The 13127-nt window shown below is 38.3% G+C and overlaps 1 protein-coding gene across 1 annotated transcript; it reads right to left on the reverse strand.

Annotated features, from left to right (window-relative positions):
• Positions 1 to 4166: 4166 nt before the first annotated feature.
• On the reverse strand, positions 4167 to 4481 carry LOC116811247 (histone H3.3A-like). Its single transcript, XM_058441766.1, has one exon. The coding sequence runs from the start codon at positions 4479 to 4481 to the stop codon at positions 4182 to 4184; it is 300 nt and encodes a 99-aa protein (XP_058297749.1). The 3' UTR covers positions 4167 to 4181.
• Between the last annotated feature and the right edge of the window lie 8646 nt (positions 4482 to 13127).

Consider the following 13127-nt stretch of genomic DNA (forward strand, 5'->3'; position numbering starts at 1 on the left):
TGAACAAAAATGGTAAAAAAAATTGATCTAGAATAATGTCATCAACAAAGTATGCAACCATTTCTTTTTCCTTCTTTCCAACTTTTATTTTAGGTTCAAGGTATACATGTGCAGGTTGTTATAGGGGTAAATTGCATGTTCCAGGGGTTTGGTGTACAAATATTACATATCCTATTCTAAGTGCTGAAAAACTAAAGTTTTTAATGCTCCTATCAGCAAAAAGAGCACCAAGCAAATAAACACATCCTAATCATTTGCCATGGTAGTAGATCATTAAAAAAATACATTTCTCTTAATTACAGAATACATGCTAAGCAGAGGTTCAAAAATAAAATTTCTAATGGGAACTGACAGATCAACAAAAGGCTAACATAATATTTGCTTCATTTGTAACAAGTATTGGTTGAAGGGTCCAGGTAGCTCAACCAGCCTCAGAATAAAGGATATAAAACTAAAAAGGAGATTTTAAACATTCTTTTTTAGTAGCAACATTACACACATGTTTTATATTAAAAAGGTAATGAAAGAAAATGTGGAATTTTAAAATTACTTGAATTTCACTGGGATGAATGCTTCTGGAGGCCTAGTGACTGCTGAACATTTCTAGAAAATAAGACAGGTGACCAAAAAGCAAATTGGAAACAAAAGACAGAATGTTTGAAGATGAAGGCCAGAGGTAATCGATTTCATTATTATATTACGTCATGTAAAAAATTTCTTATTTCATTTTAAACAGGTACACGGCCATGAAGTAGAATTAGATTTTCTTAAAACTCCAAAGAAAAAGAAATAACAATTTAGAAAAGCAAATTATAGGATAAGATATCAAACTAGTTAGTCATCCAGTTGCTTCTAATGTCGAGTGTTTTCTACTTTCTGGCACACAGCCTTGCTATTGCTTTTCCATTTCTCCCTGGTCATTCTCCTCCTTTAGTGTCCAACTCAGACTTCACCCACCCAGAGAAAGTCTTTTCTTCTCCTACTCTTCTGATTGTGCTGAGCCACTTTGCTGCCTCTAGCCCTGCCACAGCACCTGTTGAATTTGCATTTCAGGTGGACGTTGAAATTGCATTTCAGTTCTGAGCTCTGGTGGACAGGAACCAGGTGCCATTGATGTTTTTCACTTTTTCATATATTATCAGTGCCTTCCCAGTTGTTTAGCCTTCACCTGTCTTGCCCTTCTCTGAATTCCAGTCCCATCAGCTTTCTTTCTGTCCCCATCCTTGTCATAAAGCCCCATCCTTGTCATAAAGCCCCATCACAGAGCATTTGCCCTATGCCTGGGCTGCTCTTACTTCTCTTTGCCCAATTATTTCCTGCGTGTCCTTCACATCCCATCTCAGAGAGGCCTTCAATGACCTCTTCATTTAGATCAAATTGCCTTGTGTTGATAGTGTTGTGTACCTAGCATTGGGCACATTTGCAATTATAAATTTGTTTATTAAGATTTTACGGCCAGGCGTGGTGGCTCACGCCTGTAATCCCAGCACTTTGGGAGGCCTAGGCAGGAGGATCACGAGGTCAGGAGATCGAGACCATCCTGGCTAATATGGTGAAACCCCGTCTCTACTAAAAATACAAAAAAAAAGAAAAATTAGCCAGGCGTGGTGGCAGGCGCCTGTAGTCCCAGCTACTTGGGAGGCTGAGGCAGGAGAATGGCGTGAACCCGGGAGGCGGAGCTTGCAGTGAGCTGAGATCGTGCCACTGCACTCCAGCCTGGGCAACAGATCGAGACTCCGCCTCAAAAAAAAAAAAAAAAAGATTTTACACCCCTACCAGACTATAAATGTAATGGGGGCATATACTACGTCCATATTTCACTTATGGTTATATCCTTAGCTCATTTCATAGGGCTGTATGTATAGTAGATGGTCAATAAACATTTGTAAAATAAATTGATAATATGGGGTGTGTAACATTTGTACTTTTGAATCTAATAAGTACTCGTGGTTTAAGTCAATTATCAGTGGTTTATGGTTCAAGATATTTGCTCTTAATTTTTCTTCACTGTATCAAATATAGATATTGAAATTTCTCTTTTACCATTTTCCACATTTTTTTTCCAGTTCCAGTAAAATTCAGATTTAGTAACCCTTTCCTACATTATTTCTTTCCCCAATTATTTTAAGAGCATTTCAGTAGACAAGCTGGTAACAGGGGAGAAGGAAAAGAAACTAAGGGGAAGGAAAAGATATTCCTGATAAAAAGGATTTAACTATCTTGCCAAAATGAGGTTCTAAGGGAATTTGATTAAAGAAGTATTAAATATATGGACATTTGTATATTTGACACTCAATTTTCAAAGACCTTTTCCCTTTAATAAAGTAGTCAAGTGCTTTTACATGTGGGCTGTCTGACCCCAGTAGGGGCATAAAAAGGCTAAGAATTCTAGCTTGTTGGATCATGGCAGTTGGACATTTGAAACCTACAATTTTGATGTGCATCTAAAATGCCACTGGCTAAAGAGACCCCTCTCTAACCCTGTCCTTGCTTGTGCTACAGCTACAAGCACACAGGTGAGAGCAGAATAAAACACCTAAGAACTCTAAAAAACTGGAGTTTAGGACCAGAAAATGAAGGTTGGTGTTCCAGAGGCTAACTGGAGATTTTTTTTTTTTTTTTTTTGAGACGGAGTCTCACTCTGTCACCCAGGCTGGAGTGCAATGGCACGATCTCGGCTCACTGCAAGCTCCGCCTCCCGGGTTCACGCCATTCTCCTGCCTCAGCCTCTCCGAGTAGCTGGGACTACAGGCGCCCGCCACCACGCCCGGCTAATTTTTTGTATTTTTAGTAGAGACGGGGTTTCACCGTGGTCTCGATCTCCTGACCTTGTGATCCTCCCGCCTCGGCCTCCCAAAGTGCTGGGATTACAAGCGTGAGCCACCGTGCCCGGCCTTGGAGATTTTATAATGTCTGGCACTCTGGGGAAGAGAACCTACAGTGTAAAGTTTAAGGAAGTAAAACGTATCTACTCCTTTATATGAGGCTGTAGTGTATTTTGCCTGTGTTTTTGTTATAATCAACAACATTGTGTTATGATTGATCCATTTTAGGTCTGTCTTTTGCAAGACTGTCTGTGTTCCTTGGATGATAAAAAGGTTGTTTTGTATTTTCATATGTCCAGCACTGAGCAATGTGCTTGACACTTAATAGATGCTCCAGAAATATTTGCCGAATGAATTGCCATGTCCTCCAAATTTGTCCTATCCTCTCCGGTTAGTTTATTTAATTAATTAATTTATTTATTTTTGAGACGGAGTCTCACTCTGTTGCCCAGGCTGGAGTGCAGAGGTGTGATCTCGGCTCACTGCAACCTCTGCCTCCTGGGTTCAAGCAATTCTTGTGCCTCAGCCTCCTGAGTAGCTGGGACTACAGGTGCCCGCTACCACGCCTAGCTAATTTTTGTATTTTAGTAGAGATGGGGTTTTATCATGGTGATCAGGCTGGTTTTGAACTCCTGACCTCAAATGATCCGCCTGCCTTGGCCTCCCAAAGTGCTGGGATTACAGGCATAAGCCACCATGCCTGGCCCTCCCCAATTAGTTTTTTTTTTTTTTTCTTAGTTTAATGTATTTTAATAGCAAACTTACAGGAACAGCACAGAAGACAGACAACATTCAAAACATGTACTTGCATGTAGGACAACTCAGTTAGAAAAGTGTAGTGAATGGATGGAATCTATTGTATGATAAAAATGCTACAAACACCATTTAGTTGCCGTCAATAAGAAATGTACTTGTTTTGAAAAAATCCAAATGCCGGCATTGTCCAGAAAAATTTAACAGGTTTATTTATAATTAAGTTGAACTGCTGAAACTTGTTCACTGAAACATTTTAACTTGCATTAATGTTTTATGACTCCACATTTATATTAAAAATTCACACACAAATGAAAATGGAAAAACTACCAATACCTGATTTCTGTCCCCTATTTTTCCACTTGGAATCATATACTTAGGTACCTTTTGACCCCATGGAAAAAAATTATCTAACGTTCAGAACTACCGGTTAACAGGAAGAAGAGACTTTTTTTTTTTTGAGAATGAAATGTTTCCCATCTTGGTGGATTCTTCAGCACGTTCTCCACGTATGCAGCGTGCTAGCTTGATGTCTTTTGGTATAATTGTTACACGTTTGGCATGGATAGCACACAGGTTGGTGTCTTCAAAAAGGCCAACCAGCTAGGCCTCAGTTGCCTCCTGCAAAGCACCGATAGCTGCACTCTGGAAGCGCAGATCTGTTTTAAAGCCCTGAGCAATTTCTTGCACCAGACGCTGGAAAGGAAGTTTGTGAATCAGAAGTTCAGTGGACTTCTGATAACGATTAATTTCACGAAGTGCCACAGTACCAGGCCTGTAACCATGAGGTTTCTCCACCCCTGCAGTAGAGGGCGCACTCTTGCAAGCGGCTTTTGTAGCCAGTTGCTTCCTGGGTGTTTTACCACCAGTCGATTTGCGGGAAGTCGGCTTTGTAGGAGCCATGATATAGAGACCGCCATGATATAGAGACCTCCATGATATAGAGACCTCCTTGCTTAACCACCCCTTCTCCTTCCGCTGGAGCTCGGCGAGCTAGAGTCGGCGCTGGCGTTCGAGAGCGACGGTGGCGCGGCGGCGGCTGTGAACACAATTGCTCCAATTAGTTGTAAGCATATTTTTTAAACCATGCTTACCTATGTTATACTATAGTTGTGTAAAGATATTTTAAAGCATTAGCAAAGGATTTAACCATTTAGTAATCGGAGAAGGAAAAACGTGTTAGAAAAAAATGAAGAGATTAATCTTTGTACTTTAGCTCAAGAAAACCTGGGTTTCTTGGTTAAAAAAAAAAAAAAATGTAGATTCTTGGATCTAATCCTGGATCTAATGAACAAGAATTTTTTTGGATGATGCCTAGGAATCTGCCTTTAAAAAGTTACTTTTGGGGACCAGTATTTTGAGATATAGATGTTAGGGAGATGGGCAGGGAAACAAATATTCTTACTAGCATTGTTTTATCTTGACTTTTTCATGTCTGAGTGAGGGAAAATCACTCTGTAACACCTCACTTGTGATAAACCGCTCCAGATTCCAAAGCAGAAGCAGAGTGAGGATGGTGTGTGTGTGTGTGTGTGTTGGAGTTACTGGGTTGCCATTAAACTTAATTGACTCTAGTTATTTCTATTTTCTCATGTCATGCCCAGGATAAATAATGAGTCTCAAAAGCATTGAAATACTTTTGACCACTAAAAAACAATCTATTAGTGTTTTGATTTTATAATATATGTAAGAGTTATTAGTTACATCTGTTTCTTCTCTTTTTTATCCCCCACTCTTGTCAAAATGTTAGTCATTAAATAATAGGTATTTTAGATAAGAAATAAATATGTAGATATTTATTCACAAAGACCCTGCAATTTTCCCCCAAATAGAAAAAGCCAACTTTTGTCTTCAATGAAAGACAGAAAGGGTAACATATGATATGAATTATTAGATATAGGATACTCAAATTCACATTTGTTTATTATAAATTTGTTATTTTAGAAGTGACAGCTAGGACATGGAATGACTAAAAATATGTACATTCAGTAACACATTTAGAAACATAGGAAATTTTAGAACTAGGTACTTTGAGAATTAAGAGATTAAGAAGGGATTATTTTCTATCTGCACAGTTCTCAGGGAATAGATATAACGAGTGATCCTAACTATTTGAGTAAATGTCAACTGCCAGCAGACACCACCAGCTTATATCGAAGAAAAGTCACAAAAATATGAAGAGATTCATCACACTGGGAATGGAAAACATGGAATAAGTCAGCAAGTCCAGCAAAAGAAGAAAGTATTACAAGTATAATTTAAAAATAGTTTTGGCAAGAGGAGGTTGGGGAGAAAGCAGAGTAGGCTATAATAATAATTATAACTCAAAGATGGGCCAGACCTAAATGTACACCTTGGCCTCTTTCCATCCTAAAATATTCTATATTAGCAAAAGAGGTGTTATGATTTATACTCAGCTCCAAGTCTAGACTCGTTTAGGTTTCCTGTGTTTAAGTCTGCTTCTTTCTTACAAAAAAATCTAGTCATCTAGATCTCAAGTGAAATGTGCAATTGAAGGTATAAAAATAAAATTCAATTGAGGAAGGCAAGTTTGTCCTTAAAATAAAATTTAAAATACCAGCATTTATTTTTAAAAAACTACCTAATTACATCTAGTCCCATACATATGTTCAAGATTAATATGCAACTGATGCATGAAAATAAAATTCAGCTGAGGGTAACTACTGTATCATTAAAAAGAAAATAGAAAACTAGCATTTCTATGAAAACGTCTAGCTAATCATATAAAAACTCATATACATGTGCATTGAGAAGTAAATGCTGATGATATATTATTTGATTGAGGTCAATTTTTATTCGAAATATTTTTGCATAGTGGGGATTTGTTATGTTAAATAATTTTGAGATTGACTGGATCTCTGAGAGGGCTTAGTAATATATTTTATATTAAATTAATCACAGTGAAAAAATCTTTGAAATAGGCTTGATGTTTATAATTATAGTATTCTGTGTTTAAACGTGAAAACATTGTCTCCTTTTAAAAATGGTATTAACTAGGAGACAGGATATATAATGATCAATTCTTTCTACCATGAAACTATTAATTACTAAAAGTGTTAGTATGCAAAATACAATATAAGTTGACAAGAAAAACCAATTCACGTTTGATACCCAGTGGACAAATTAGAATAAAATATTCTAATGTTCAAAGAGCACCCTGTTTTCTATAATGTTCTCTGTTAAGCCTTTGTCCTTCTGAGTATGGTGAGTGGCAATCCTGGCCTTACCTTTAAACATCTGCTTCGTGTTTAAATTAAATTATGCTACATGCTTGTCCCTGCATAAGAGTAGCAAATACTCAAAGCACAGTGAAAGGGATAGTAAAAGACTTCTAAGTAGGAGAAGTATTAAAAATATTCTCCAACTGGTAAGGCTGGAACACTGATGATCAAGACGGTTCTGTTGAAGGGTGGGAGGCGCCCTCTTCTTTGCTCCTTCAGGTGTTAACCTTTGTTTTTAGATGGTGGTTGATTGCAGGGCGTGGAGGAGGGCTTGAGTGTGGCCTGTGTGGCCTGGGTCTAGAGAAGCTGTTATTTATCAACCAATTTGGAAAGAGTTTAACTGCGGTATTTAAAACTGTGGCAGCTGTATCTGACCAAAAGTTAAGCTTCTGAGCTTTTCCCCATAGATCACAGAGGGTGTGCCTCCAGGGAAGGTTTCAAGCAGGAGGCTGAGTTGAGGAGGTTTTTGTTTTAGAAAGAGCCTTCAGGTAAGCAATGTTGAAGATGATCGATTGCATGAGTTTGAGAAAACATTCAGGAGGATTGGTTTTGAAACCTAAGAAAAGACTTGAGGTAGTGGCTAGGGAGCAGAAGTGAAGAAATGGATGTGAGAGCTACTTTGGAGGAGTAATTTTACAGTCAGTGACAGTTTTAGAATTGGATAGGGTGTGAGTTTGACTCCCAGGATTTTGGACCGCTGTGGAAAATAGTACCATTACCTGGGAGAGGATAAAGATGTAGTGGTGTCTGTTATTTGTTTGTCTGGTTTGCTGGCTGACTGGTTGGCTTTATTTAATTAATTTTCTGAGAAGAGCCATGTTTATAAGCTGTAGGCACAACTGCAAATACATTAATTTAAACATATAATAGTGCAGCTTTCTCTGTTGGACAACAAAAAAGAACCAGAAAAGGAAGAGGGTGAGGGGCTGAATAACATTCCAAGATCACCTGTTATACTCTTTTAACTAATTTTGGAATCACATTCATGCCGTACAGAGGATAATACTGTTGCCATTTCACAGATGAGAATTCTGACTTACCAGGTTTGAATGACTGGCCTGCTTTCTCATAGTCAGAATGTGGCAGCGTCACAATTTAAATCCATTTCTGTCCATCTTCAGGGTCTCAGTCTTTAACTTTATGAAAGTACCTCCAAAGTGGAAAAGAGGGAAAAAGAATGAAAGGGAAGAAAAGAAAAGAAAAGGGAAAGAATGAAGAAAAAAGTATTTAGAGTGACCAAAGAAGAAAAAAGCAAATTCCAATTGAAAGGGACCAAGCAGAGATGCTCATCCATGAGCAGTTCTTACCCCTGCCTAGACGAGTTCATAGTCCTCCCTAAAGGTAGCAGGAGGTTTACACAGAATATTAGTTCCTCATAGGTGTCCCTAGCCTTCAGGTGACCTGAACGTGCGGCCAGTAAGTGAACTGGTGTCAGTTTATGGCCAAACCACTGCTCTCTAGACTTCTGCTTTTAGAGTGGTGCTTTTCAACCCGAGCTGCTGCAGATCCTCACATTCTTTCCGGTTTGTGGAGTAATTGAGAGTAGGCTATTAGAAACTTCTATAGGAATCCGACTGAGTACTGTTGTATCCGTTGGATCCAGTAATTTTAAAAGGGGATTGTGTTTTGTACGTCTGTTTCATTTTTCAAGTCATTGGCATTGCATTTTATGAAATAATATATCTGTGATGAATTGGAAACAAAGGAACAAAAACTGGCCCTTCACCACAGATAATTTGAGAAGTAAGCTTTAGAGCATCAAAAGAAAAAAAGATGAGAAGCTGACAGGTGTTTTTGTGCTCTTGGTAACAGAGACTTTCTCTTATAAATGTGATGGTTTAGTGAACTGCCTTTACATAGCAATCTATTGGCCCCATATACAAATATAATCAAATGATTTGTGTCATTCGAAGCTACACAATAGATGAACCTGGTTTTTGTAATTTAACAAAAAATCTAATTTATGTAACATATTAAAAGAAGCATTATCAACTTGTTTTCTCCTCAGAAGACTGTAGCTATTAAACTCCTTAATTACTTCATTTTCACTCTCAGTGTAACATTAGCAGTTTAGCACTTCAAGTACAAAAATGATTAATGAGCTTGAGAATTCATTCGCACACCTATCACTTTGCAGCTTGACATAACCCTGGAGCCTGTTCTCTGTTCTAGCCATAGACATACTTCCCTAGCAAATATCTTATTGCATATTAAATGCCTAATCATTGCGAAGTATGCATAATTATAGTCATCTTTCCTGTTTTTTTCTACGCAAACAAAAAAGACAACAAATCAAATGCATTCAAATGTAACTAACATTTTAAACCAAAGTATAAATCCATAGGGAGCATCATGATTTTTGCATTGTAACTGTCCCCGAAAATTCAATTGTGATTTGAGCTGAAATGTCATTCATCTAAAAATGTATCTTAAAAATTTTTTTGAACATGAAGGAAAAGACTTTCAATTTCTATATTTATATGTATGTGAGTACTGTGACTTGGGAAAATATGACGAGAGTAAAGACTGCATTGTAGATTCAGAGAATAAGATTTTATTTGGAGTTACTGTCAGAAATATCTGCAGGGGGCTATTTCTGTCTAACCATCCTTGGCTTGCATTGATGACATGTGCCTACATGTTTCTTTTAGCTTTACTGAATTTCTTTTTTGATCTCCTCCAAGGTGATCCCACAGTGCTGACTTTGTCCAATCATTCCCGAGGCTTAATCTTTTAAGTATGATCAATGGTTCTTTGTGTCTTTGCCTTCCCTTGGTTTTTCTACTGTATTCTGTGGAGTTCAGCCACAACTCTGTGCTGTCCCTGCCTAATAATCCTCTTTTCCCCACATGCTGATCACCTCTAAGCTACACTCTACCACATTCAGTATGGAATCAGGAAGACTAAATGAACTTTTTCTCAGAACTCAGAGAACTGCGCTCGTCAGGCTTGTTGCCATTACACAACGTTGTAGTTGCTGGAAGGTGAACCAAACAACTTCCAGGGGCTTTCCATGTGCAAGGGAAGAGCAGAACTGTAGACTACTTGCTAGACTCTAAATCTGGTCTCCAATTGTTTTTGTTCATGTAGGTAAAGCCATATGGTGTAAATTTGTACCTGTTTCCATTTGCTTTTAGAGGGAGACATTTAGTTCGGGGACAAAATAAATAATGTCCATTGAACTGGACATGGTCAAATATTTCCAATAAATTTTTAAAACCATGTGTGTACTCTGGTAAAGCACAGGTATGATTATCTCACTGCACAAGTGTATACTACAAATGCAGTCTTGTGGCTGGACATCTCTGACCAACAGCTAGACCACTGAAATTGCAAGGCAATGCAGTCAACTAAGGCAATGAGGCGCTGTTCCCAGGAAAGATCGTTTGATTATGATACAATCAGGACTCCTTATCTAGACCCATACTTGATAAATAGGGTTGGCAGATAAGTTACAGGACGCCCAGATATAAAAACAAGGAATTTAAAAAAGTATAAGTGTGTCCCAAATATTACATGAAATATATTTATATTAAAATAAAATTACTCCTTATCTGATATACAAATTACACTGGGTGTCCTCTATTTTTATTTACTCAATATGGCAGTTCTATTTATAAGTGGTACTTTTTTTTTTGCTTTTTTTTTTTTTTTGAGACAGAGGCTTGCCCTGTCACCCAGGCTGGAGTGCAGTGGTGTGATCTTGGCTCACTGCAACCTCCACCTCCCAGGTTCAAACAATTCTCCTGCTTTAGCCTCCCGTGGAACTGGGATTGCAGGCGTGCACCACCATGCCTGGCTAATTTTTGTATTTTCAGTAGAGACAGGGTTTCACCATGTTGGCCAGGCTGGTCTCGAACTCCTGACCTCAGGTGATCCGCCTGCCTAAGCCTCCCACAGTGCTGGGATTACAGGCGTGAGCCACCATGCCCAGCTGTAAGTGGTACTTTATAAGCAGCAAAGATCATTTGAAACAGTACACTTCCTGAGGTTAGTGACTAATGAGATTATTCCTATATCCCTAAATGTCATAGAAGTGGGAGGAAATGTGAAAAAACAGAGACTCAAGAGTGGGTGTCAGCTATGGAGCACGCACACGCACTCTGGTGCTTGCCCACGCTGCACTGGCCTGCACAGGCCTACACTGGCCCACGCAGGCCCACACAGACCCACACAGGATCACTCAGACCCACACTCTCCAGGTTAGAGCACTTACCCAGTGGATGGTTCAGCTTTCTGGAGGATAGGTGGAGCGTTCTTAATGCCAGCCCGTTTCTGGTCCCCACTAGGCTGTGGTACCCTGAGAAGTCGGAAGGCGATGTTACATACTAAGAAATGCTTCCTTTGTGCTTCTGCAGGATGCCCAGTGAAAAAAATCTGTAAAATGACATCCAAATAACCCAACCCTTGCCTGTGTGGATTTTGAACTTGCTAAAAGACACAGTGGACCCCACCTATTTGTGGATTGAGCTAATAAAAATAATTTAACAAACAATCTGATAAATATGATGGATATGGGAAAGCTGATAGTGAAGATCTTTGGGTCTTATAAGACTGTCAAAGAGGAAGTCCAAGAAGAAACAGGACAAAGAAGAAAGATGAATTGCATTTCTAAGAAGGTGTTTAAATCCAGTACCTCCAAAGTATTAACATAAAGATAAATGCATTACTAGGCGGTTTTTGAATAATTTTTTTTTGTTTACCAGCTAAATCTATTATTCTGTAAGTAGGACTACATTAAAGTGAAAAAGTAGCAAAGTATGAATGAATACACAAACACACATAAAACTTTCTAATTAGAACAAAAAAACCTTATTTCTTTTGGTCCTTTTGCTTTGTTTTTTAAAGGTACATAATTGAAAAATCAGCTATTCTGAATGAAAGCTTTCTATCAAGTAGATGATACTTAGATTTATTTTTGCTGTCACCTGGCTTAGTTGGCTATATAAACATAACAAATTGCTAATTGACATTAGTAAATATACAGTATTTGTGACTTCCTTCAGTCATTATACCTTTGCTCGAGAAAGTAGACTTAATTGCACCATGTATTGGGGGCTGAATTTTACCAGTACTACTTATTTATCCAGCAGTGGCTTTCTATTTGCTATATATTAACAATTTGTATCTTGAATTAGACAATTTTCTTGTAATGTGGAGATATTTATTACTTCTAATGACATGTCAATTCTACTTTACTTTTAGGCCTAATTTTAAATTCACTTAAGAAAACCATTTTTTATTGAAGAGATGTGTACATATTTTCAAGATGGTCATTTAAAAAAAATTCCAAGCAAGTGAATGAAATCATTCTTGGGCTGTGAATTACCTTAAAAAATACATTTGGGAAATATACAGTGCCTACTACCCAAGATAGTTATGGTGACTAATTAGCTTCTTACCTAGATTTACAGCACTGTTACCCTGTAAAATAATCTTTGTAAAATAGGTCACAAACTGGGTCTGCCTGAATCTTAAGTATACGTTTCATGTTTCATGGTTTTGTACTGCAGCTCTAAAGTAAAACAAAACTTATTGTCAATCGAATCACTTTGGAGGCTTATGTTGCCTCGCATGTCTTTTGCTTAAATTCTTGTCTACAGCTGCCTGTCTGATTTGGATCTTGTGCCCTCATCCTAGTAACTGGACTCCTGTTTTGCTACTGTGAACACATTTTTGTCTGTTCGCCTCATGCTAGTAACTCCCTTTCTCATTCTTCCACATGTCTGGTTCTGAACACCCTTCTGATGACTACAGCTCTGATCCCTCCTCTCCTGGTGATTGATGTTCTGAACCTGTCTTAGGCTGTTGTATAACAAAGCGCCATAGACTGGATGGTTTGTAAACAACAGAAACTTATTTCTCCCAGTTATGTAGGCTTGAAGTTAGAGAACAGGATGCTAGCATGGTGAGGTTCTGGTGAGAACCCTCTTCTTGTTTGTAGAATGCCATCTTCTCCTTGTATCCTCACATGGTGGAGGGCAGAGAGCAAGCTCTCTGGGGTCTCTTTTGTAAGGGCACTAATCCCATTCACGAGGGTTCTACTCTTATGTCCTAATTACCTCCCAAAGGCCCCACCCTCTAATACCATCACATTCTGGATTCAGATTTCATCATATGAATTTTAGAGGGACACAAACATTCAGTCCATAGCAGATCACAGCCTTCAGCAGTGGCAGCCTTAGAGTTTCTATGTAGCAGTTAGGTGGTGCTTGGAGCTGAGCTGTTTGGGTATGGGAGAAAAGCAGCTTGTTTTAAAGCCATGTGTGCATTGCAATTACTCTTTTTTTTTTTTTTTTTTTTTTTT

The sequence above is a fragment of the Hylobates moloch genome, unplaced genomic scaffold, assembly GCF_009828535.3.
Source record: "Hylobates moloch isolate HMO894 unplaced genomic scaffold, HMol_V3 SCAFFOLD_7, whole genome shotgun sequence".
In the NCBI taxonomy this organism is placed as follows: Eukaryota; Metazoa; Chordata; class Mammalia; order Primates; family Hylobatidae; genus Hylobates; species Hylobates moloch.